General features: G+C 43.7%; 1 protein-coding gene across 4 annotated transcripts in view; it reads right to left on the bottom strand.

Annotated features, from left to right (window-relative positions):
- Positions 1–27,795, bottom strand: part of LOC140485988 (rho GTPase-activating protein 6) — a 546,880-nt gene that overhangs the window by 66,432 nt on the left and 452,653 nt on the right. For all 4 annotated transcript variants that reach the window (XM_072584485.1, XM_072584486.1, XM_072584487.1 and 1 more), the window contains exon 4: positions 1,124–1,380. In XM_072584485.1, the coding sequence (XP_072440586.1) occupies positions 1,124–1,380 (257 nt within the window). The remainder of the gene's footprint in view (positions 1–1,123; positions 1,381–27,795) is intronic.

Genomic DNA, 27,795 nt, shown 5'->3' with positions numbered 1-27,795 from the left:
AAAACCAACAACTTTGCTGATTTCTCTGTTTCACAAGTGTTTGATGATCAAAGCGTGTCACCCCATTCCTCCCCCACTGTAGATTCCTGTCAAAGCTTGTGCAACGTATGCTTACTGACACACTCCTGTGCCTTCATTGAGCTGTGCCAATAAATTAAGCTTACTGCACTTTAAAAATTGTTAACAAAGAAACTAATTTTCAAAATCCAATCCAATTCCTGGCCTAGCTATCTATTCAGCTACCAAAGGCATCTGACAACATATTTCTTGATTATGACCTCCAAATAACTTAGATGACTGGATCAGCACTAGGAATAAGATGAAAAAAGTGTATAAAGCAAGAGAGTTAACGCTCCTGAAAAGTTAACACTAAAGATATTTGAGGTGAAGTACAAATCAGACCTCTTCACCAAAATAAGTAACTTGGATTTGGATGGTATCTTTAACACTTAATTGCATTTGAATAAATCAAATTAATCCAAATCAACCCTCCTACCTAGACAGGCTGTTTCATAGATTGAACACTCATTCACTGGAAACATGTTTTGGCAGATCAGTTGCAATTAGCAAAACAAAAATCATATGGTAGCTACAGACAGACAGTTGCTGTTTGGAAGTGTAAACTGACAGTCAAACACAGATTGTCATCTCAAATATAAATTGTGAAGCTTATATCCAGAATTTATCTATATTAGTAGAAATTAGCTTCCTTTTCTAACTGCACCACATTAGCCATATTGTATCATGGATCATTAGCTTCAGTGATCAGATTTGAAAATGGGAAAAATGAAACACAAACTTGCAGAGGTCCTAGATTTCACTATCAACCTTTCTCAATTGATAAATGTTATCTTGGAAAACTATCCTTTCTGAATACAAAAGCAACCATGCAAATTCTTTCACTCTGTTGCTGCATATTGCTGTGCCTGTAAACAGTTTAGGCAAAGAGTATACTTAATTAATAATCAATATTAATAGTAAGTGTGCAAGAAGTTTTAAATTTTGACATATTCCTGTCAGATTATTATTAGCATAAATATATGAGACACACAAGAATGGAAGCTTTATACAACAACATACAGGACAAACTTTGGCAAGGTGGTAACTAATGTTAATATATTACCCGTCTTCTCACACGTGGGACAGCTTCAGGCGTGTTTGGTGATGTTGGTTCATTTAAAGTTTCTGAGGTTGAGCTGAGAGATGAATTGCTGCTTGAGAGTTCTTTGTTCTGTCTTCTGGTTCCAAATGGCAAGATTGATGCCACCAGGTCTGAACTGTCTTTCTGCTCCTCTTTCAGAGCATCCTGCTTTTGCTTATGGGCTCGATCATTGACAATCACTTGAGACAATGGCATAGCAAAAGCATGCGGTGCGAATTCTGTTGATACATAAACACATTTAATTAACAAGGCCAAATCAATTTCTTTCTCAGATTAAGTATTGCAATATAGTATGTGGACACAAGTGGGACTGATTGTATTGAGTGACTCAATCTCATTGTTCTGTATGTTTTAATGAATATGGAAAAAAAGTTATAATTCAAACCACTTTTCACCACATGCAGCGCTACTTCAGTCTAAGGTTAGAGAAACTGAAACAGTATGTGTACACAAGACAGGCAAATCCCCAATGTTACAAGATAGTTTACATTGCAACACTGCTAAGACCACTATTGCGCAAACAGATACTCGTCAGCAAGAGCCAACTTCTATTAAAATGGCAAATGTTTGGCTTCGTGGTGACATTCCCATATCAGGGTCTTAAAATGCAGGCTTCTGATCACATTCCAGATTATCCTCGTGAGTAGAATATTGAGCCCCATTCTGAACTCTGCTTCGGTCTCCAAGAAAGTATTTGTTTCTATTGTATGTGTTCATGATGAAGAATAGTTATCTTGTGCAGTCACTGTTGAAAGGGAAGCAAACTTAAAGTTGTTATTTGGGTAGCTGTCTTTTGACAAATATTAAACCTAAGCTGTAGCTGCCCTCTTGGAGATAGCAACCAGTTTATACACAGCAAGGTCCTACAAACATCAATAAATGACCAGATAATCTGTATTAGTCATATTGGTTTGAGTATAACTATTGATCAAGATACTGCGAAGAACGTCTCTGCTGATCTTCAAGATAATGTCATGAGAACTTTCACGTTTACATGAGGTTTGACAGTACCTTAGTTAATATCTTATCCAAAGGTTGGGACTTCCAATAGTGCAGCAATTCTCTCAAAAAATGCACAGACTTTACCCTCAGGTCTGTGAAATATTTTGTACAGAATATGCATGTATAACGTTATGCAATGCAGATTTGTTGCTTTGGTGGTCCTCTGTCACTATAAATTTTTGTTCCATTTATATCACACTAATGGGACAATTGCTTGGAGATTGCCTGGTATCTAGAAATAGCTATTATGGCTAACCTGTAAATAGGTCCACATAATTGCAAACATTTTGTGATTAGATTGCATTGTTATTTTGCAATTATATATTTGCGAATGCCTTGATTTGCAGATACACTATTGAAAATAAGAAGGGTAAACTTCAGAATTGCCATAGATAGCAAAAAGAGTCTTGGATCAGACGTCCATCACACATGCTGGAGCAGTTCCCCATCCATTCTCATTAAATTCAATTTTAAATTTTTTTTGAAAATTATATCACATATTCAACCTAAGAGAATGGTTATGCACTTGTTAATGCAAAGCATTTTCCAACACCCCCACCACCACTGGATTAGTGGTGCTGGAAGAGCACAGCAGTTCAGGCAGCATCCAACGAGCAGCGAAATCGACGTTTCGGGCAAAAGCCCTTCATCAGGAATAAAGGCAGTGAGCCTGAAGCATGGAGAGATAAGCGAGAGGAGGGTGGGGGTGGGGAGAAAGTAGCATAGAGTACAATGGGTGAGTGGGGGAGGAGATGAAGGTGATAGGTCAAGGAGGAGAGGGTGGAGTGGATAGGTGGAAAAGAAGATAGGCAGGTCGTAGGGGGGCGTGGACCTGACCAGGTAGTCACGGAGGGAACGGTCTTCCACCCTACAAACCTTCGCATCAACCAAATCATCCGCCGACATTTCCGCCACCTCCAAACAGACCCCACCACCAGGGATATATTTCCCTCCCCACCCCTTTCTTCCTTCCACAAAGACCGTTCCCTCCGTGACTACCTGGTCAGGTCCACACCCCCCTACGACCCACCCTCCCATTCTGGCACTTTCCCCTGCCACCGCAGGAACTGTAAAACCTGTGCCCACACCTCCTCCCTCACCTCTATCCAAGGCCCTAAAGGAGCCTTCCACATCCATCAAAGTTTCACCTGCACATCCACTAATATCATTTATTGTATCCGTTGCTCCCGATGTGGTCTCCTCTACATTGGGGAGACTGGGCGCCTCCTAGCAGAGCGCTTTAGGGAACATCTCCGAGACACCCGCACCAATCAACCAAACCGCCCCGTGGCCCAATATTTCAACTCCCTCTCCCACTCTGCCGAGGACATGGAGGTCCTGGGCCTCCTTCGCCGCCGCTCCCTCACCACCAGAAGCCTGGAGGAAGAACGCCTCATCTTCCGCCTCGGAACACTTCAACCCCAGGGCATCAATGTGGACTTCAAAAGCTTCCTCATTTCCCCTTCCCCCACCTCATCCTAGTTTCAAACTTCCAGCTCAGTAACTGTCTCCTTGACTTGTCTGGACTTGTCCGACCTGCCTATCTTCTTTTCCACCTATCCACTCCACCCTCTCCTCCTTGACCTATCACCTTCATCTCCTCCCCCACTCACCCATTGTACTCTATGCTACTCTCTCCCCACCCCCACCCTCCTCTAGCTTATCTCTCCACGCTTCAGGCTCACTGCCTTTATTCCTGATGAAGGGCTTTTGCCCGAAACGTCGATTTCGCTGCTCGTTGGATGCTGCCTGAACTGCTGTGCTCTTCCAGCACCACTAATCCAGTATTTGGTTTTCAGCATCTGCAGTCATTGTTTTTACCCCCAACACCACCCAAGCCCCGCCACCCCCTCCCCCACACCACTGATCACCCCCTCCCTATTGCCAATTGTCCAAATAGCACATCCTTATCAGCACTAATAGAAGATATTGAAATGCACATTGACACCTCAGGCTGAATTTTCCTTGTCCCTGAACAACATAGGCAATGGCAAGTCAGTTGAGAAAATAAGGCAAAATTGAAACAAATGAGGTTGTCAATGTCGGGGGTCAAACAAAATCTGACTTTAAATTCAGGGTTTGAACAGCAAGATGCAAATCTTGCTAGCAAGTGGCGAGAGGCTTATTTGCATGCATTAACATCTAATTAGTACGTTATCACACCTCATTTTTATACAATTCTCTATTCTTGCAAACAGCAGGGAGAAACTACATAAGGACAATTCCTGATAAGAAAGTGAAATGATGGACCTAGTTGTTCCAAATCCTCTAGAACTCCAGCTTGGAGTCCCCATGTCTCAGGTGACATTTTATGGGCAGCGTCTGCTTGCATTCACTCATTTTCAGAGGTTGGCATTTTACCTGTACCAAGCTTACTGCATCACACCATGGCACATCTCCAACCCACTTAGAATACAGTTCTCTCTTTCAATGCTGTACTTTGGTATACACCAACATCTTTTATTGTAATGCTGTTGCTAGGCCATTCTGCATACAGGAATAGGTACCCACCTCATGCCATGTCTAGATTCCCCTGATGTGAATTGTTAAAAGACACCAAGCTGTATGATGTCCTCAGTACTCATGCAACTGGTCATGGCCAGATTGGTCCAACCACGCTAGCATAAAGTTTCCTTTTCATGGCCTGAGGGTTCTTGGTCAGTTCCACCCAGTCAAGCTGGTATTACTCTCTGATCACTGACTCCTGATGGCCCACCGTCAGCGACAGGGTGACCAGCAGGCTGGCAAGGAAGGTGAACATGGAACTATTAACGGCAGAACACACTGGAGGAGCTCAAAGAAAGATTACACAGGTTGGAGAATCGTGAAACCCCTGTTCAAGTCTCCAGTGGACTGATGGAAAAAGAGTCAAGAGGAACATCAAGCGGTTCTCCTTCCTCAAAAAAGGTGGTGTTCAGATGGCGAGACAGAGAAAAGAGAAGCGAGAAAAAAAGAGAAGCGAGAAAAAAAAGGGGAGAGGAAGAGGAAGAGGAAGAAAAGAGAAAAGAGAAAGGAGAGAAAGGAGAGGAAAGGAGAGGAGAGGAGAGGAGAGAAGAACCAGAAAAAACGGTCCAAATTCCAGAAAAGCATGCAGAGCCTACTCCTGTTGCAGTCAATGGAGGCTGCTTTTGCCTCTGAGGCCTCAAAGATAATCTTCCAGTTTGGGATTCGGTCCATTGAGCAAGATGAGACGTGCTTGCGTTTCTTCTTCCAGAAGGTAGACAGGGAGAGCTCTAGGATAAGCAACCTGAAGAAAGAAGATGGCTTGGTAACATCATTTCAGTCCGATATCCTGAGAATTATCAAATCCTTTCATTCCAGACTGTATGACATGAAGCCCACAGACGGCGCAGCCTCCCAGTTGTTCCTGTCCTGTATTACAGAGGTCTTAGATGACAGCACATGGGAGAGGCTGAACCAGTCAATATGTCTGGATGAGCTAACCAAGGCCCTCAAATCTGTGAAAAAAGGGTAAAACTCCCAGAAGCGAGGGCTTACTGGCCAAATTATATTCAAATTTGTGGGACTTGATTGGCCAGAACCTGCTGGAGGTGTACAACAGTATATTTTTGGCAGAAGCATATGTAAATCCATGAAAAAAGGTATCATCATGATCTTCATCTATAAGTGGGAGGAGGAAAGGGAGGCTATTAAAAACCGACAAACAATTTCATTGTTGAATGCAGATTATAATAGTGTCTAAAGTCAATGCTAACCAGGTCAGGCCTGCTCTGAAATCAGTGATTCACCCTGAACAAACTTGTGCTTTACTGGGCAAGATGAACTTGGAGAGTCTTGCACTCCTCAAGGATACGATCGCCAATGTTCAGGACATGGGGGTGGTCATCTGCCTCATCATCCTGGACAAAGGGACCATCATCCTGGTCTTTGACAGGATATCACATACCTACATGAGGGCTGTCCTGTCCAATATGGGCTCTGGGAGGGGAATCAAAAATTGGATCTGACTGCTCTACACAAACAGTTTGTGCAGTCTCAATCCTTGAGTGGGAATCAGAAAGCTTCCCGAGCAGATCCGAAGTTGGGCAGGACCGCCCTCTCTCTCCTGCCTTGCTTGCGTGTTGTAATAGAGTCTTTTGCAGAATCTATCAGAAAGGATGCAAACTTGAGAGAGGTGACTATTCCAGGCAGCAGAGGCCTGCACGTTGAGGACTAACCCGTTATCTCCTTTACCATCAAGGCAGATTACCTCAAAGTGCTGTGGATGTGGTTTGGAGGGGCCGGGGCATGTGCCAAAACCTGGGAGGAGTGAATCACCAAGGTGAGGCCGAAACTGGGCAGATGGGAGCACCTTGCCCTCTCCATTGCCAGTAAAAACCTGGTCTTCAGGTGTGAGGCACTCTCTGTTGGTCTGGTCCTTTCCCCAAACTTGTGCCACTACAGTCACCCAAGCCATCTTCCACTTCATCTGAAGGTCAACAATGGACCGTGGACACAGGGACACCATGTACAAAACTCTGGATAAGGGGAAGAAAGACATATCCAACACCGCCCTCCTCCTGATGACCACTTTTGTGTGCAGCTGCATCAAACTGTGCATCAACCCTCAGTATGCAAACACCAAATGTCACTACACAAAGAGGTTCTACTGTCCCCTGTATTGTAAAGGATAGGACTGGCCTGTTGCTGTGGAATGCTCCAATTAAACCACTTCCTATCATCAACCCTTCATAAAGAAATATGCAAAGAAAAACACCTTTGACTGGAAGTCCATCAGGCATTGGTCAGCACGTACTGTCCTCGAGATACTGCGGGATAAGGAAAGGGTTGGTCCTGTCATGTGTTCCCTGAGCAGTCTATCAAAAATCATTTGGCAGAATGCCTCATCACTAGAACTTTCCAACAAGCACCAACACGTACCTTAGCTGGTGGGGAGAAGGTCACTATATTAGTCTATATATTAATCAAATATGTAACTATATATTCAATCCTTCATGTATGCTCTGCTGTCAAATGCAGCCCTCATAGTGGCTGCGCTGGTGAAAAGACTGTCATACGTCTCCTTCTGGAATGTGCCTTTGGAAAGGTCAGGAGAGAAATGCAGTGGTTTTTGTCAAGGTTCATCCTGAGCAGATCCGTAACGCAGGACTCTGCTCTATGGACTGTTCCCCAGGACGCACATCAAGACAAACACATTCTGTGCCTAGAGGACCATCAAATCTGTGAAAGATGCCCTATCTCTGCCTGGCGCTTGTTGGTCTTCCATGTAAAGAATTGCTCTTGACCGAGTGTTTCGGATTGGGACATTCCAAGGTCCAGGACTATGTGCTGAGGGACAGAATAAAGCTTGGGACAGCTGCAGCTAAGGCAGTGTTGAAAAACCAACATTTTAAGGTCTTTCTGCCAAAGGACAATGGGGGTCCGTTCAGTTCTCAGACCCTCTCTTTGCCTCAGAATGAATGGAAATACTTTCCTGCACAAATAGGAAATGCCTTTGGTTTTTGCAACTGCAGGAAATGTTAAATTCCAATGCTTGTTCTTTGTTGATTTTCAAAGAGTGTACAGAACTGCTTTAGAATCGTAGAATCTCTACAGTGTGGAAGCAGGTCATTCAGTCGGTCGAGTCCACACCAACCCACCCAGTCTCATCCCTTCCACCCTCTTCCTGTAAACCTGCATTCCCATGGCCAATCCACCTAACCTGCATGTCTTTGGACTGTGGGAGGTAACCTACACACACACAGGGAGAATGTGTAAACTCTACCCCAGAGTGGAATCGAACACAGGCGTTTTGAGGCAGTAGAGTTAACCACTGAGCCTCCATGACACCTTTAGTATCTGTGTACCTCCCACAAAGAATTTTCATGAATAAAGTACAGCTTTGCAACAAAAAGAACTTTACAAATGTGAGCTTCTGTTTTTAAATTAAGTGTCACTCATGCGACCTATGAGTCCTCAAAACTTTACACCCTTTTTGTTTCCCTCCTACTACATGTACCAAGAAGGGCTATTTGTAGCTGGCAGCATTTGAACTGATGCACTGCTGGGCTTTAAGTATGGAGCCCGTGGTGGAAATCACGGGCAAAATCTCAGCAGTGGCAAGTACTTTCACTGGAGAATGCACAATGGTGTGAGCATAGTGCTGTACAGATGCGATGCATACATTACGAGGTGAGCAGCAGGGAATTGAGAGACAACTTGCTTGAGATACATCAAGCTCCCAAAATTGATATTTCATTTTTTTTGGCAAGTTCAACAATGTTCAACCATCTGCATACACAATCTCATTCATTTTTGTCCTCTATATGTGCATGGATGATTCAAGTTTTTTTTAAAATTTACTCATGGAATGAGGGCATCATTAGCTAGGCTGACATTTATTGCCTACCCCAGAGGGCAGTTAAGAGTCATTGCTTCGGGTCTGGAGTCACATGCAGTCCAGACCAGGTAAGGATGGCAGTTTCCTTTCCTGAAGGACATTGGTAAAGCAGATGGGCTTTCTCAACAATTGACAATAGTTTGATGGTCATCAATAAACTCTGGATTACTTTTTCAAATCTAACTCAAATTCTGCCATGCTAGGATTCAAACTTGGGTCCCCAGAACATTGCCTGGGTCTTTGGATTAACAGTCCAGTAATAATACTGCTACACCATTGCCTCACCAATAACTGAAGAATGTTTTTGTTCAGGTTTCCATGATCATTGATCGCTATTTTATTTTCAAAAATCAAACCGTTGGAACTGCCATCAATTGTCAATTATAACACAGATCCCCTACTGTGAAACAATCGTCTGAAAAACAATAGTAGCAATTCATTTGTCACTTGACAAAGGCTTGTAAATTGTGGTCAATAGGTACCAGCTAAACAAGACATTTATCAAATTAGAACTTAAAACGCATTGCCAAAAAAAATCTTGAAAGTTGGCCAGACCGATGTTTTTATCATTACAAAAACGCACATGGAATTTGAAGGTTGTCTTAAACATAAGAATCTATTTTTGTCTTAATACAGTATCTCAGTGAAAAAAGTAGAAACTTCCATTTATATTAAATGCCTTTCACAAGCACATCTCAAAGTGGAAAGTGAAGTACATTATACCGTAGCCACTATCATGATGGAGGAAATGTGGCAGAAAGATCGGACAGAGTTCAAATAATGGTCAGATTTCCAGTTTTAGTCGTGTTGTCAAGTAAAGACAAAAATTAGCTGGAACAGTTTTTTAAAAAAGGATTCATTGGTGGGATGTGGCAGGATCAGCATGAGTTGTTTATCCCTCAAAGCTCTTGAGAAAGTGTGAGGTGTGCTGCCTTCCTGCACCAATACAGTCCATTTGGTGTAGGTACATCAACAATTCTAGTGAAAGGATGTTCCATGATTTTACCCAGTAATGAAGAGACAGCAATATGTTTTCACATTAGAATATGACATGACTTGGAGGGGATTTAGCAGTTCATGGTCACACCCTCACAGTCCGGCTTCTCTGGATTTCCTAGGTGGTAGGGAAATGAACAGAACTTGCACGCTCTTTATTGAAATAGTGCAATAGAACCTTTTACATCCAGCTGAAAGAGCAGATGCTACCTTGGCTTGATGGCTCTTCTGAAAGACACTACCTCTGACAATACAGCACTGAAGTGTGAGCCTAGATAAGGCTTTCAAGTTTCTGAAGTGAGATTTAAGTTTGTAACTTCTTTAAACCATTTATGACTTTCTTACTTTTAAGAGGAAAATGACAGATCACCTTGAGAGAGGTAATACTGGCTAGTTCAGAGCTTCATACTCAGGAGCAGTTACCTTTGTGTGTTCCTTATGCAGCTTATAGGAGAAATCAGAACACTCGCAATAATGGCACCAAAACAGAATGTTGGCATGTGCAAAGGTTGGAGAGAAAATAAGTCTAATAATCAGATTTCATTTGCCAGAGGACACATCATATATAAACAAGGTGTAATTGTGCAATGTGGTCAGGTCTGATACAGTTATGTCCTTGGAATCAACTTGAAGGAAATTTACTGGTTCCAGATTTTAGAGGAAAAAAAGCAGCAATGAAATATATTTTCAAAATATGTTTACAGCTACATTAGCCAATTATTTCCTTTCATTGTGAGGTTTTGTTAACTTGACTTCACGATTCATACTCCACTAGATCCTTATTGGTAATTTTTCCTATTGTGTTCCCACTTTGATCTGTAGATTCATTATCTCTTCAGTTATGTTTTGATTCTCTCCAATATACAAAATCATCAAATTGGCCTATGTGACAGAAACACACATATATCCCAGAATGATACTGAAGTGTAATGAATGAAGTAAGTAAATAACTAACTTATCAGATCAAGAAACGAGACAGGTACAATGAAGTTTCCTTTGCAGAAACTTATCAAATCAACACTACAGTGATAGTGACCACAAAGAGCTGATTTGAACTGATTGGAACACTTGGCTCCATAGGTATTGAGTAAAGTCCACTGAATTGTGACACGCATTCTGATTTGGACAAGAACACTTTTCTACAAAAAAAAGTAATTCACATGAACCTAATAATTTTTCTATGTTATGAGCCAGTGCATTATCAGAAATAAATATACTCGCTTATAGAAAGTCTCAAACGTTCCACTGTTGGTATGATATACTCAAATCCCTCCACAATGCTGTTTATTAAATCACACTGAAAAAGGTCACACTATATTTTCATAATTTGTTAGGTCAGAGTTATGTTTCAAATAGACTACACGTGCCTAGTCACTACATGTTGATTAGATTAGATTCCCTACAGTGTGGAAACAAGCCATTTAGCCCAACAAGTCCACATCGACCCACCGAAGAGTGACCCACCCAGACCCAATCCCCTACAATTCCCTCTGACTAGTGTACATAACACTATGGGCAATTTAGCATGGCCAATTCATCTGACCTGCACATTTTTGGATTGTGGGAGGAAACTGGAGCACCCGCAGGAAACCTATGCAGACACGGGAGAATGTGCAAACTCTACACAGACAGTCGCCCAAGGCGGGAATCGAACCCAGGTCCCTGGTGCTGTGAGGCAGCAGTGCTAACCACTGAGCCCACAATGATGCTGAAGCAAGATGAACCTTAAGTAACTGCAGTAGACGGAGCTTGATTTCTTCCAGGGTGATTCAAAAGAATGCAAGTTGCACATAAATCAGGTTTAAGTAACGCTAACTTGAATTCAAGTGCTACCTTTCAAAGATCCCTCTGCTTAAATCTAAAATATATACATATTTATTATCAGAATATGGGCATCATTGTTAAAGGTGACATTTGCCATCTATCCTTAGCTGGTCTGCAGCGGTGGTGCACTGCCTTCATTAGCCTTTCCAGTCTCCTGTTGAGATTTGTTATAAACCCTTTGCTTGCTAAACAACTTCAGAAGGCAATTAGGAGTCAATCACATTGGTCAAATATAGACCAGACCAGTCATGGATGGCAGATTTTGTTCATTAGAAGCACAGTTGTCAATCTAGCAGCACCTTGGTCACTTTTTATTTACAGCTTACACAACCCAAACTCAAATGGTCAAATTTTGATGACAGGATTTTGAGTTCATGCTCTCAAGTTAAATGAAGGGAATGTAGGTTAGTTTGATTTTCCAGTAGGATACAAGGCCAGCACAACATTGAGGGCTGAAGGGCCTGTACTGTGCTGTACTGATCTATGCTCTATGCTCTATGTTCAGTTCAAGCGTCCAAAAGACTCAAACTACAAGTACATTACTATACTCTATTGAGACCACACTCTTATACTCAAGTCACCATTTATATCTTGCCCTCACGAACAGTCTAATTTTGCACTGGGCACTCATAGCTGTTGAAGTCTCGTATTCATTCATTGTCTTTAGCCTTAGGGCAAGTCTCACAAGAAGATTCATTAGCCACGTAATTAGACAAGTAGCTGATGTTGCCAGGGGTGGAGGTTTTGAACTATAGGGAGAGGCTGAATAGGCCGGGGCTATTTTCCCTGGAACGTCAGAGGATGAAGGGTGACCTTGTAGAAGCTTCTAAAATCATGAGGGGCATGGATTGGGTGAATAGCCAGGTTCTTTTCCCCAAGGTAGTGGAGTCCAAAACTAGAGGGCACAGGTTTAAGATAAGAGGGGAAAGATTTAAAAGGAACGTAACGGGCAGTGAGCTTCCGGTGAAGTGCTGGTGTTATGTCCCACTTTCTATTTGTGTTTAGGTTTCTTTGGGTGTTTGATGATGTCATTTCCAGTTCTTTTTCTCAGAATGGTATGTCAGGACCAAATCAATGCGTTTGTTGAGAGAGTTCCGGTTGGAATGCTGTGCTTCTAGGAATTCTCATGCATCTGTCTATTTGGCTTATCCTAGGATGGATGTGTTGTCCTTGTCAAAGTGGCGTCATTCCTTGTCTGTGCGTAAGAATACTAGTGATGTCTTTTTGTGGCTAGTTGATGTTCATGTATCCTGGTAGCTAATTTTCTGCTTGTTCGTCCAGTGTAGTGTTTGTTACAGTTCTTGCAAGGTAAATGACGGCTGTTTGTCTTGTTGTTTGTGTGGGGTCTTTTAAGTTCATTAGCCGCTGTTTAAGTGTGTTGGTGGGTTCGTGGGCTACCATGATGCCAAAAGGTCTGAGAAATTGGTGGACAACATTTATTGTGTAACCGCTCCTGAATACCCCACTAGTCAAAAGAACAGCAGAATAAAATGACTGCAGAATGCTTAGAGAAATGATTAACAATGTCCACAATTGACTCTGTAAATACAACCAGGAAATTTCACACCAAAAAGACTTTACTCACTAACACAACAGACCATGAATGGACAGAAAGTAAAACTAGCCATAGGCATTAGACAGCAGAAAACAGATAAAATGAAAAAAACTTGACCTGCAGGAAAACAACTAGATAAACTCACAAAAGAAAAACACAGAAGCCTGGATTTTAAAAAAACTTATCTGATCGACCCCTAACAGACACTGAGAAAGCCCTCTTAGTAAGAGGATTAAATTACAACTTCAGAGACGTGAACACACAGGATTTCTTAGAAGCAACAAACTCACAGAGGAGACGTACCAAACCATCAGACAGTTGCACCAATACTAACCAGGAAAAATTAAGGAAAGCACTAGAAAGACTCAAAATAGTCAAATATTGTAATCCTACTTGCAGACAAAGGACGCTTGACACTCATTTTAAACAAACCAGACTACTATGAGAAAGTGAATGCCCTGCTTGCAGAACTGACATATACCAACAGGTGACGATAGACATGACCCCACAACTACAGAACCTAATCACAGCCTTACTCTCAAAACTTAAGAAATCAGGACAATTAAACAAGACAGACTTCTGAAAAATGAAACCAGATGGATCTAAGACACCAAACTTCTATGGACTACCCAAACGTGGAGCCCCCGCCTCAGCCTCGCAGTCTCACTACCTGGAACACCAGCATACAGACTAGTTAAGGAACTCCACAAAAGACTAAAACACTTAGTACAGGACCCGCACCAGTCCATTCACTGTACCCAAGAATTCCTGAACACCAAAGACACCAAGAGAGAAGAGGATGATGAAATAATGGTCTCCTTTGATATGACAGCCCTGTTCGCATTCATCAACATCAACCAGGCCAAAGAAACACTGACTAAACTATTAGAAGAACCAAAGACACATATATCAAACACCACCAACGTCATCAACAAGGACAATATCGTCAAACTCATAGACATATGTCTAACCACCCACTTCACTTTCAATAACAAGAACAACAAGCAAATCAACAGAACACCCATGGGATCACTGATATCAGGATTCCTAGCAGAAGCAGTAATGCAAAGGCTCAAACAGCTCTGCCAAACATCCAACCCAAACTTTGGGTCCGCTACATGGATGACATCTTTGTCATCACTAAATGAATCAAATTAGAGGAAACCTTCAAGACCATCAATAATATCCTTACTGATATAAAATTCACTAAAGAGGAGGAAAACAACAACAAACTGCCATCCCTACATGTGATAGTAGAGCAAACAGCCAATGGGGAACTTCAAACCAGCCTCTATAGGAAAAAACACATCCAGACCAAATATTCAATTAAAGAAGCAATCATCCCAACATCCACAACTGAAGCTGCATTAGGACATTATTTCAATGAGCCACCACACACTGCAGCACAGAGGAACTACAAAGAGCAGAGGAAAATCATCTATACAGCACTTTTAAGAAGAATGGGTACCCAATGAACACAGTCCGCCAATTTCTCAGCAACAAACCCAAACAAGCAGACAACGCACCCAGAAGATCTAGCCAGTTTACCCGACATTAAAGGCATCTCTGAAATGACTGCCAGACTGGTCAGACCTCTTGTCATCATAATAGCCCACAAACACACTAAAACAGTAGCTAATGAACTTAAAAAGACTCTACACAGGCAACAAGCAAAACAATCATCATTTACAAAATACTTGCAAGGACTGTAAGAAACACTACATTGGACAAACAGGCAGAAAACTAGCCACCAGAATACATGAACATCAACTAGCCACAAAAAAAACATGACCCACTGTCACTAGTATCCTTACACACAGACAAGGAAGGACATCATTTTGACTGGGACAACACACCCATCTTAGGCTGAGCCAAACAGAGAGATACACGAGAATTCCTAGAAGCACGGCATTCCAACCAGAACTCTATCAATAAACACATCGATTTGGACCCTATCCACCACCCTCTGAAAAAAGAACTGGAAATGACGTCACCAAAGAAACCAAGACACAAATAGAAAGTGGGACAGAACACCAACACTTCACTGGAGGCTGACTGATGATATTACCTAGTATGGTGCAGAAATGTGTAAAAACAAACCTTCCAGCTCAGTGAGCAAACTCACATCCACGGTTTAGATGGATATGGGCCAAATGTTGGCAAATGATTGCTAATTGAGAATATCTAGTCAGCAGAAAGGAGTTAGACCGAAGGACTGTTTCCATGTGAACAGCTCGGTGACTCTTTACAATTTGCTGTTACTTGAAGGAAGTGTAAAACCGTACAAAATTGTCAATGTTCGAGAAATTTGGCTGCTGAGTGGGCAGGCATGGGGCTTATGTGACTTATAATGACTAAGTCTAATCATTCCTGATGAAGGGCATATGCCTGAAACATTGACCTTGCTGCCTGACCTGCTCTACTGATCCAGTGCCACACTTTGACTCTGACTTTCCAGCATTTGCAGTCCTCACTTTCTTCTAAATGTGGCCCAACCAGCGATCCCTGAAGGGAATGCTGGAAGAAATTGAAATAACTCCAGAGTCTGGAATCCCATTGTCAAGTCACCTTTTATTTACACATGGAGAGCCCTTGACACTGATCCAGCTCCTTCAAAGCCAGCTGTCAGTGAACAGGATATCTGACTGCCCCAATCAGGGAACTCATATTCTATGAGGTCTGAGGACATAGGCCAGTTCTTTGTCTTGTAGCTCCACCTGGGGCATTTTAGCACCAGGTCAGGTTCCTCCAAATCTTCCTCGGATACAGATGGTGTGTAACGCACAGCAGCTCGCCTCTTGTACCCAGAGCATATCAGAGAAATTCATTCTCTTCTTCAAGCAGCAAAGGCATCCAGGCGGTGAGTTCTGCTATAGCCATCTCAGATTCCATGATGCCTTGGAATCATAATGCCTTGATGGAGATGGCTTCTGCTAATATTTCCGACTGCTCCGAGGAACCGGCCACAATTTGCTCCTGAGCTGAAAAATGTGTTGCTGGAAAAGCGCAGGTCAGGCAGCATCCAAGGAGCAGGAGAATCGAAGTTTCGGGCATAAGCCCTTCTTCAGGAATGAGGAAGGTGTGCCAACCAGGTTAAAAGGTAGGGAGGATGGACTTGGGGGAGGGGCGTTGGGAATGTGATAGGTGGAAGGAGGTCAAGGTGAGGGTGATAGGCCGGAGAGGGGGTGGGGGCGGAGAGGTCAGGAAGAAGATTGCAGGTCAGGAAGGTGGTGCTGAGTCCGAGGGTTGGGACTGAGATAAGGTGGGTGGGGGGGGGAAGGAGGGGAAATGAGGAAGCTGGAGAAATCTGCATTCATCCCTTGTGGTTGGAGGGTTTCTAGGCAGAAGATGAGGCGCTCTTCCTCCAGCCGTCGTGTGTTGCCATGGTCTGGTGATGGAGGCAGCCAAGGACCTGCATGTCCTTGGCGGAGTGGGAGGGGGAGTTAAAGTGTTCAGCCACAGGGCGGTTGGGTTGGTTTGATGCGGATGTCCCAGAGGTGTTCTCTGAAACGTTCCGCAAGTAGGCTGCCTGTCTCCCCTACTTGCGGAACGTTTCAGAGAACACCTCTGGGACACCCACACCAACAAAACCAACCCGTGGCCAAACACTTTAACTCCCCCTCCCACTCCGCCAAGGACATGCAGGTCCTTGGCCTCCTCCATCGCCAGACCATGGCAACACGACGGCTGGAGGAAGAGCGCCTCATCTTCCGCCTAGGAACCCTCCAACCCCCAGCTTATCTCAGTCCCAACCCTCTGACTCAGCGCTGCCTTCTTGACCTGCAATCTTCTTCCCGACCTCTCCGTCCCCACCCCCTCTCCGACTTATCACCCTCACCTTAACCTCCTTCCACCTATCACATTCCCAACGCCCCTCCCCCAAGTCCCTCCTCCCTACCTTTTATCTTAGCCTGCTTGGCACACCTTCCACATTCCTAAAGGGCTTATGCCCGAAACTTCGATTCTCCTGCTCCTTGGATGCTGCCTGACCTGCTGCGTTTTTCCAGCAACACATTTTTCAGCTCTGATCTCCAGTATCTGCAGTCCTCACTTTCCACAAATTGCTCCTGCCTTGTTTGCGAGTTTGCAACTTCCCTATCGTCAACATACTTGTTCAGAACCATTGTTCCTACCCGACCCTTAAATGTCACTAGACCTGACCTTATGCCAACTATCCCTCTTTCCCATGCAAGGCCATTCCAATGGTGCCTACACCAAACTTTGTCCCCTGAAGTGAACTGCCTCTCTCACTTGGCAGAGTCTTATGTCCAGAATGTTGACCATGCACAGCCAGGTCTAGAAAGATCAGATTTAACCTGATGGAGAATTTTCTCCCCACTAGTAACTCGGCTAGAGCTACCCATGTAGGTTCATGAGGGAATGGTCTCATAATCAAATAGGAACTGGGATAGTTTGGTATCCAGTCTAGATGTAGGCTGTTTCTTTAAGCCTGCCTTCAAAGTTAGGAGTCCTCTCTCTGGATGATGGATGGAATGGCACTGTCCTTATATGTTGAATTTCCGTTGCCTTCAGGAAATACTCAAATTCCCTGCTGGCAAATGACGGCCTGCAATCTGTGACCAACATATTTGAGAGCCCACGGATTGCAAAATATGTGTGCGATTTTTTCATCGTCGCCCCAGTGTTTAATGAATGAACCCTATGCATTTCCAACCCCATCGAGTTAGCATTCACAATGACTAAGAACTCTGATGGGCTCAATGTGTAATTGAATCCAGGGTTTACCTGGCCATTCCCACGAATGTGGGGGCACGGCCTGCGGTAATTTTTGTCCTTGTTGGCACTCTGGACTCTGGACCAACCAATGCAGCTTTGTCAGCATCCAATCCTGGCCGCCCCATAATGTCTCACCAACATCTTCATTTTGGAAACCCCCGGATGACCCTACTGGAGTTCAGCCAGAATCTGGTGGCAACCTTTGCTCGGGACAATCACTCTTGCTCCCAAGAATAACATGCCCTCCTCTACTGCAATTCTGGTCGTAACTACACTTTGGCTTCCCCCATCACCACCAGTTGTTTCAGTTCTGCTAGGACCAGATCTGTGTACAAAATATGATAGTATCAGCTGTGACTGGAAGTGTGTCCAGTAAATTTAAAACCATTAGACTCTTCCAGTGGCAGTACCACTGGCGGTGTACCTGCTAGCAGGAGGCAGGTCAATCAATGCTGTGTATGGTACTGCCTTGTTCTCTTTAAGTAGACCTAACAGGGTTTGTGGTTCGTTATTATTACAAGCTTACTACTGGTGGAACTTCCTGACTGCCCAATTATGACCACCCAACTTTCCTTCTCTATCTGGGTATATTTACGTTCTACATTAGCCGAAGTCTTGGATGCATACGCTATTGAGTGTTCCGCTCCGTTGGGCCACCTATGAGCCAATACTACGCCCCCGATGCCATACGGGGAGGCATTGCATGTCAATACCAGATCTCACTTGGGATCATAATGTGCCAACACCTCAAAAGGATGATAGCTGTTTCTTCACTTCCCTGAGAGCAATGGCTCGCAAATGTGACTATTTAGAAAGCTGACCCTCTTTTTTTAAAAAAGGAGTTGATGCAAAAGTGCCAGGTTATGTATGAACTTTCTGTAATAATTCACCAGCCCAAGAGCCAAACTCTGGCAGTGACATTGCAGCTGGGGCACCTCTGATTGCCCTCACTTTATCTTTCACTGGGTATAACCCAGTCTTGTCGACTCTGTAGCCCAGGAAAGTCACTTGGGGTGCCTGGAACACACATCTTTCCCTACTTTCCATACACCTGCCTGGGAGAAATATCTAAGGAGAAAGTGAGGTCTGCAGATGTTGGACATCAGAGTCGAGAATGTGTTGTGAAAAATCACAGCAGGTCAAGCAGCATCAAGCAGCTGGAGCCCTTCATCAGGAATGAGGCTGAGAGCATCAGGGGTGGAGGGATAAATGGGAGAGGGGTGGGGCTGGGGAGAAGGTATCTAAGTGGATGGAGATGGGGGCAAATGTGATAGGTGGGAAGGAAGATTAAACAGGTGTCTTGGTTTTAAAAAAAAACCTTATCCTTCTACGGTCCCAGATTAATGAATTCGACACACACTGCGACCTTGAACATTTCTTCTTCCGCCTCCACCTCCTTGCTTGTTTTTTTTTTAACCAAGACACCTGCCCACCCACCAAAGACCCCTTTTCCCACCTCCAACACACCCATGCTGGTCTGCTACCCACCCGTGACCTCTTCATTTCAAACTGCCGCAGTGATATCAACCACCTCAACTTGTCCAACCGCCTCACCCACTCCAACCTCTTGCCCTCACAATGTGCAGTCCTCCACTCCAACCCCAACCTCACCCTCACCATCGAACCAGCAGACAAAGGGGCTGCAATGGAAGTTTGGCGCACTGACCTCTACATCGCTAAAGCCAGGCGCCAACTCAAAGACACCTCCTCTTACTGCCCCCTCGACCATGACCTCACCTCGCATCACCAAACCATCAGCTCCCAGACCATCCACAACCTCATGACCTCAGGGGATCTCCCACCCTCAGGTTCCAACCTCAGCTCGGGAACACCCAAATCTACTTCCTACCCAAGACCCACAAGCCTGACTACCCTGGCCGACCTATTGTCTCAGCCTGCTCCTGCCCAAAACTCATCTCCACCTACCACGATACTGTCCTATCCCCTTGGTGCAGAAACTCCCCATGTGTGTTTGGGGCACCATCCACACCCTCCACCTCCTCCAAGACTTCAGTTTCCCTGGCCTCCAATGCCCCATCTTCACCATGGACATCCAATCCCTCTACACCTCCATCTGCCATAACCAGGGCCTCCAAGCCTTACGTTTCTTCCTCTCCCGATGTCCCCAACAGTACCCTTCCACTGACACGCTCATTCGTTTGGTTGAACTGGTCCTCACCCTCAACAGTTTCTCTTTCAAATCCTCCCACTTCCTCCAGATGAAAGGGGTAGCCTTGGGCACCTGTATGGGCCCCAGCTATGCCTACCTCTGTCAGTTATGTGGAACAGTCCATCTTCCGGACTTACACCAGCACCACTTCCCACCTATTCCTCCACTACACTGATGACTGCATCAGTGCCACCTCATGCTCCCATGAGGAGGTCGAACAGTTCAATTTCACCGACACATTCCACCCCGACCTTAAAATTCATCTGGACCATCTCTGACACCTCCCTTCCCTTCCTGGACCTCTCCATCTCCATCCTTGAGGCCCGACTCTACACTGATTTTTTTTTTCAAACCCACTGACTCCCACAGCTACCTGGATTACATCTCCTCCCACCCTACCTCCTGCAAAAATGCTATCCCATATTCCCAATTCCTCCACCTCCGTTACATCTGCTCCACCACAGAACACACCAGATGGCCTCTTTCTTTAAAGACTGAAATTTCCCCTCCTATGTAGTCGAAGATGCCCTCCAATGCATTTCATCTACGTCCTGCACCTCTGCCCTCAAACCCCACCCCTCCAACTGCAACAAAGACAGAACCCCCCTCCCCAACCTGGTCCTCACCTTCCTCTCCACCAACCTCTACATAAATTGCATCATCCGCCGACATTTCCGCCACCTACAAATGGACCCCACCAACAGGGATATTTCCCTACCACCCATACCCGCTTTCCGCAAAGACCTTTCCCTCCACGACTACCTGGTCAGGTCCACACCCCCAAACAAGCAACCCTCTCCTCCTGGCACCTTCCCCTGCCACTGCAGGAATTGCAAAACCTGTGCCTACACCTCCATCCAAGGCCCCAAAGGAGCCTTCCACATCCAAAGTTTCACGTGCACATCCACCAATGTCATTTATTATATCCGTTGCTCCTGATGCAGTCTCCTCTACATTGGGGAGACTGATGCGTTCTTGCTGAGCGCTTTAGAGAACACCTCTGGGACACCTGCACCAATCAATCCCACCGCCCGTGACTGGACGTTTCAACTCCTCCCCCCACTCTGCCAAGGACATGCAGGTCTTGGGCCGCCTCCATCATGACCCGACGCCTGGAGGAAGAACCCCTTATCTTTCACCTTGGGACCCTCAACCCCGGGGCATCAATGTAGACTTCACTAGTTTTCTCATTTCCCCTCCCCGACCTTACCCCAGTTCCAACTTTTCAACTCAGCACTTTCCTCGTGACCTGTCCCACCTGTCAATCTTCCTTTCCACCTATCTGCTCCACCCTCCTTTCTGACCTATCCCCTTTACCCCCATCTCCCTATTGCACTCTTAGCTACCTTCTCCCCAGCCCCACCTCCCCTCCCATTTATCTCTCCACCCCAGAGGCTCCCAGCCTCATTCCTGATGAAGGGCTCCGGCCCAAAACATCAATTTTCCTGCTCCTCGGATGCTGCCTGACTTGCTGTGCTTTTCCTGAAACATCTAAGGACTAATGTCCAATTTCTCTAAGTGCTCTTTATTGGTATTCCTTGTTATTAACACATCATCTAGATAAATGGCGACATGGGGTAGACCTTGAAAATGTTCTCCATTGTCCATTGAAAAATTGCACTGGCTGACGGTACCCTAAATGGCAGTCTCTTATATTGGTATAAACCCTTACGGGTAATTGTAGCATACTTTTGGGAATCCTCATTGAACTGCAGTTGAAAGTACACATGTCTAATGTCCAGCTTTGTGAAGGATAGCCCCGTCCTGCCAGTTTTGCATGCAAGTCATCTATGCGAGGGGGTAGATGTTTATCCGGCTGTGAAAAGTGGTTTACCATTTGTTTAAAATTCCAACAAAGGCGAACGATGCATCAGGCTTTGGAATCAAAACGATTAGGAATAGGCTACCAGAAAAAAAATAGTTGAGGCAGGTACAATAGCAACATTTAAACATCATTTGGATAGGACATGAATGGGAAGGGTTTAGAGGGATATGAACTAAATGCAGGCAATTGAAATTAGCTGGGTAGGCATAGTGGTCAGCATGGACGAGTTTGGGCCGAAAGGCCTGTTTCCATGTTATATTACTCTATGACTCGAGTATAGAATCACAGCTTGGAGGTGAGGATAGCAAATACAAAACAAAAAAAGCGTGGAATTCCAGGTTAGCACTGATATTCTCTGTACAAAGAAAGCAGAAGATACAAGAACAGTCTTCAGGTAGAAGTGAGTAAATACTGACCAGAACGTTACATGGAGCTGAGACGGCAGGGATTTCATTGAAATGGCACCATGCTCACTTCCTACGTGAACCAATTTTGGAAGCCACAGGGAAGGTGTTGGGTAGCCCACTCATTTGTGGCTTCATTGAGCCCATTACATAGCCAACAATGGCGACATATGGGGCATTTCCTCTGCTGACAGGATTTTGCCATTGGTGTTGAAGGCTGGCTCCAAGTGTACAACTCATCAAGAGGACTGGTGGCTGGGCAAAGTGGGAGCGAAGTAAGTGCCTCCTTCTCAGACACTGTGCCCATTAGTAGCTCCTCTAATCCAGAAGCTCTCCCATCAGCCCTGACAATCCTGGATCCCACCTTGGTTGAGTTGAGATCAAAAGATTTACCTTCAAGTCTGGGGTCCATCATCCCTTCTTCAGGGTTGCCTACAGTTCCATGGGGGCCACTACTGTTCCTCTGACCAGTATCTCTCAGAGGTAGAAGGTCTGATGATCGTTAAATGGCAGAGAATGAGCTGGTCAACCAGAGGGGATGGCATCATTACTTTTAAATGTTGCGGACAGGTGCCCCAGCCCCAGCACAAAGTTAAGCTCTCTAATGGTTACCGCTATTACTCCCACTCTGTTATGCGGGGATCAAAGGAGTAGCCAACCAGGGAATTCAGAGCACACAAGACACAGAGGTCAAACTAGTCCACATCTCAAATGGATTTGCAGAGTTTTATCATCAACAACATTTTGACTAGAAACATCTGTTGAGACTTTTTTAAAAAAAAATTCACTCATGGAAGTTTAGAATCGCAGCACTTTTGCTTATTCCTTGCTGCCTTTGAAAGCTGAGGTTGGAAGAAGATCTCCACAGATAGACAACCATCCAAAAACACCAAACAATGCCATTGAAGTCACTGCTGCACCAAGTCCTGCATTAGTTCAAAGAAGCTGGGCTCATTGCTTCCCACATGAATTTTTCCTTGATAGTAGCTACTTTTGTATTAGATTAGATTAGATTAGATTACATAAAATTAGATTACATTACATTACAGTGTGGAAACAGGCCCTTCGGCCCAACAAGTCCACACTAACCCACCGAAGCGCAACCCACCCATACCCCTAACCTAACACTACGGGCAATTTAGCATGGCCAATTCACCTGACCTGCACATTTTTGGACTGTGGGAGGAAACCGGAGCACCTGGAGGAAACCCACGCAGACACGGGGAGAATGTGCAAACTCCACACAGAGAGTCGCCTGAGGCGGGAATTGAACCCAGGTCTCAGGCGCTGTGAGGCAGCAGTGCTAACCACTGTGCCACCGTGCCGCCCTAAAGGAAACCATCTTTCTGGACAATATCTGGCATGGGCTGCACAATTGCCCAATATTGTAAGTGGTAGTGTTATTTTGTCAGAACATGCTTTTATGATTTTGAAGCTTGGCGCACCAGTCTAAAACACTTCATCACATCAAAGTGGTTTACCAAACTGTTTTATGGAAAGATTGATGCATGAATGTCGCAAAGTGCACTAAACCCAAAGACATGCAAGAAAAATAATCTTTTGAACTTGTGGTGGTGTTACATGGTGCCAAAGTAATTCATAGTGGGGAGGAAATGGTCATGCATGATTTAACATTAATTGTGTGATAATTTCCTTCCAGAGGATGAGATTTTAAAATTATCTAAGTAATAAGACAGTGATCATAAATATCATCAGATTATAAATGATGGTCTCCATTTAGGTATTTTAACATACAGGATGATTATAAACTGTAGCTCTTTTTGGAATTAGTGGCGACTTGGGGCCAGTTAGCTCAATGCCTTCTTTGTGATGCAGAATGACACCAGAGTGGGTTCAATCCCTGCATTGACTGAGATCCTATGAAGGACTCTCTCTTTACCGGAGACTAAACCAACACCAGTAATGAGACAGTGCAGTCCTACAGTCTGGTAGGACTATGGAGACTTGACTTTTAGTCAGCATCACAGTGAAATGCTAAGGCATGCAGTGAGAATTTGATAGCATAGCAGTTATAAGACTGGGTTAATGATTAGGTAATACCAGTTCCAGTCCCACCACGGCAGCTAGGAAATAAAAATGGTCCTTTAGGAAGAAACCCAATGTCCTTATTTGATCTGCCCTGTATGTAACTCCAGACTGTCAATGATGTGGCTGACCCTTATGTGCCTGCTGAATTGGCTTAACAAGCTGCTCAAGTTGCATGCACCAAGTAGATTAACAACCATCTTCTGAATGACAATGGGTAATAAATTCTGGTCCAACCAACAATACCTGTAATTCACAAATGAATAACAAAAATACAAAATGTGTTTGGCCCCAATACGAACCAGCATGCAATTGCACTCTTAACATGATTCAAATTCAAATCATGAATCAAAGTGCCCAAAAACAGTTTCTTGAAAACTGCGAAATAGAGCAATCCTCAATTTGCAAACCAACAAATTGCTGAACTAACAAGTGCTGTAAAATGGTCCTGCATGCTATGGAAATGGTTTTTATATACCATGCCATCAAAAACAGAACACCACGAAGAGATGCAAGAATGACAAGTGCAGTATTTTAGTGTGACTCAATTGCTAAAACTCGATCCAGTGAAGTCATTTTTCTTACAGTGTCTCATGTTCTATGCCGAAACAGCTAAGTCTGCAACCCAGCAAGAAACCTGGAAGACAAACCCAAAGGATAAAACTTGGGGTTTACATGCATACTGGAAATTACTGCAGGATTTCTGAGTCATGAAATTCTGAGGAAACTATGACAGAATTTCCCATTTTCTACTAGTGACACCATCAAGCAGATGAAATGTTAGGTTATCAGACTTAGAGGGAGGTATTTGATAAATTTAAACAATTTGGCAATGGCAACAAGCACATGATCCTTTTCAAGAGGAAGCAAGAAAACCATTTCTGGTCATGCGCTGACCACAGTGAATCACGAACCCACTTTGTCAGCGCTCATCGTGCTGGCAAATGCAAAAGCAAATAGCTGCAAATATTGACATAAACTAAGTTTTTAATATTTTTACGCATTCTCCTTTAAAATAGCAAAGATTATTCAGAGCGTTCATAGTATATACCCCATTAAACAGATGAGATGACAAAACATTTAAGAAAAGTTGATAAACAGATTCCAGTCTTAAATTGTTCAAAGTGATGCTTATTTTCTTTCGAAAGATCACAGTTTATTCAATCTGTCCAATTTTAATGTTTACTTTTGTTTGAACAACATTTTAAAACACAAGATCCAAGACCCGAATCTTACCAGATATCAGCAAAGTATTATTTCCAGCAGAGTTCATGCAGGATTTCTCACTAATATTTCTCACACTATATTTCCAAACTTGTCTCAATAACAAATTACTACAACCCTATGACACCCCACTTCTCATTCTCCCTATTGCCAAAACCTCCTGGATTCCTGGTGCTTCCACCATCTTTAAAGCAGTCTTGAATCTGGTCAAACATGAGCAGTATTTGGCAGAGGGTACCGGGCACCCCACTTTACTGATGGAGACCTGGAGATTTTGCTGGATACAGCTGCATGCGATGGTTGCCAACAAAGCATGCCCCAACTCACTCGTGACCGGAGGCCCAGAGGAGCCAGTGGTCAAAAAATTGTCAATGTGCAGTTTCTATCTGGAGGGCGGGAGAATAGAGAACTGTATATGAACGCAGAGAGATAACACAATAATGAAATGTTATTCCATGCTAATGCAAGCAAATAGGCCTCTCCCCGCATACTACCTGAGAAGCTGGTCTTGTCATTCAATACTTGGTTGGAAAATGGGCCTTCTTGCTCTCAACAGGGGGAAACTCCTCAATGCCAATCTCACGCAATTCTCCCAATGTTCTCATACATCGTTTAGGGGCTAGGAAGATTCCAACCCAAATGTGTAATCTTGTTTGCTAGTAGGTTCCTCTATGCAAACATCATGTTTCAATGACTGAGTCATTACTAAAATACAATAATGTCCACCAAAAAGTACCACAAACTTCAATTTCTCATGAAAAATGCATGTTGAAAAATAAACACTGACTTAAAGTCAACATGTTCAACAATTCAATATTTGTGGAAATGTGCAGAAATGTTTACTAATAGCCTGCACATTCAGCTCCAAAACCATGGAATGCTTATATAACAGGCTTGTTAAAAATGCAGTTGCACCCACTGAGTATATTTGGTTTTCATCAAAGGATTAATTACAGTTTGATGATAATGATCACTATTCCCAAGAGTTGGGCTTGGCTCGACAACCTTAAAGTGCTGTGCTTCACAGCAGTCTATTAATAGATCACCCGGAAGACGTCTGCTCAGTCATTAGTGGAGCAACCATTGGTTCTTGAAGCTAAGGTCGCATGCCAGGGATGGACAATGCATTCACATCAGTGCCTCCAGTGCACAGAGAAGTTCACTCATCTGGATTCTGCTAAGTTTCAGTCAATTTGAACTCAACGATTTGCAGAAGGCAGCACTTATATTGGCGGAATGCCAGTGGGCATATATTCACGTTTCCACTTGTACACCAACCACAATGGTAACAGCCTATTTCTAAATAACACTCTTGGGCCAGAAAAATGATGAAAGGAATCACTGCCTTGAAGAAAGAGGAGTGCTAAGGCTTGATCAAGGCTAACTATGAGAAGAACTATAAAATTTATGGCAATTCTTGACACTACTATGTGCAAATGACAGGCTACTATATTCCTCTGATTTAGTTTGAAGTCATTACAGTCACGTACATAAATAAACAGATGAGAAAAGAATTTCTAAATTCAGTTAGTGACTACAATTCTTTATAAACTTTACCAATTGATAAAACAAAGATGCTGCTCACGATGACAATAATTTTATTTATTTTGCATTTGCGTTTTGTTGGCACTCCTTAGCCAACTGATACCTTGCTGTTCTGGAGGAAGTAATGTTGAGCGTTCTCCTTGAGGTATTCCAATTCATATCGTGATGACATTTCCTCTGAGCTGCTAGCCAGGGAATTTAAAGATGTTGGCCCATCAACCAAGCAGATATGATGATGGAGGATCCAACTTAGAATGGTTTGTGACATGGAGGCAAAATGTTATTACCATGCACCTGCAGCCCAAGCCCATCTAGATACTGGAGGTCATAGCCTAGAAGAGAAGGAGCAAAAGTAGGCTATTCAGCCCACTGAATCTGTTCCACCATTCAATGAGACCGTGGCTGATCTCATAACACTGAACTATACTTTCCTGTCTTATATTCATAACCTTTACATTCACATGAATCACTTAATGACCCAGCCTCAAACAGCCTTTTACAGAAGAAAATTCTACAGATTCATTACCATTAGGAAAAAAAAAATCCTCATTTTCTGTCTCAATGTTTGATGCCATGTTCTGAGATTATGCTCTTTGGTCAAAGACTCTCCCACATGGGGAAACAACCTCTCTGCATCCACCCTGTCAAGTCTTCTAGAATTGTATGTGTTTCAATAATGTTACCATTCATTCTGTACAAGCCAAACCTACTCAACTTCTCAAAAGGAAAATACTCCATACTCTTAATCAAACTAAATGAACCTTCTCTTGAATTCTTCCAATGTAACATTCTGCTATTGCATCTTTTATTGTCGGTTCTAACCTTTTCCCAGTGACAGATGTTAAGCTAACTGGCCTATAATTACACTGTTTGTCTCCTGCCATTTTCAAATAAAAGGTGATATATTGCCAGTGTTTCAATCTTCTGGGTTATTCCCAGAATCTAAGAATTCTTGGAAGATTATG

This window comes from Chiloscyllium punctatum, chromosome 15 (genome assembly GCF_047496795.1).
Source record: "Chiloscyllium punctatum isolate Juve2018m chromosome 15, sChiPun1.3, whole genome shotgun sequence".
NCBI classification, from domain to species: Eukaryota; Metazoa; Chordata; class Chondrichthyes; order Orectolobiformes; family Hemiscylliidae; genus Chiloscyllium; species Chiloscyllium punctatum.
Note: the sequence above shows the minus strand (reverse complement) of the source record. Positions and strands in the feature narration are given on the sequence as shown.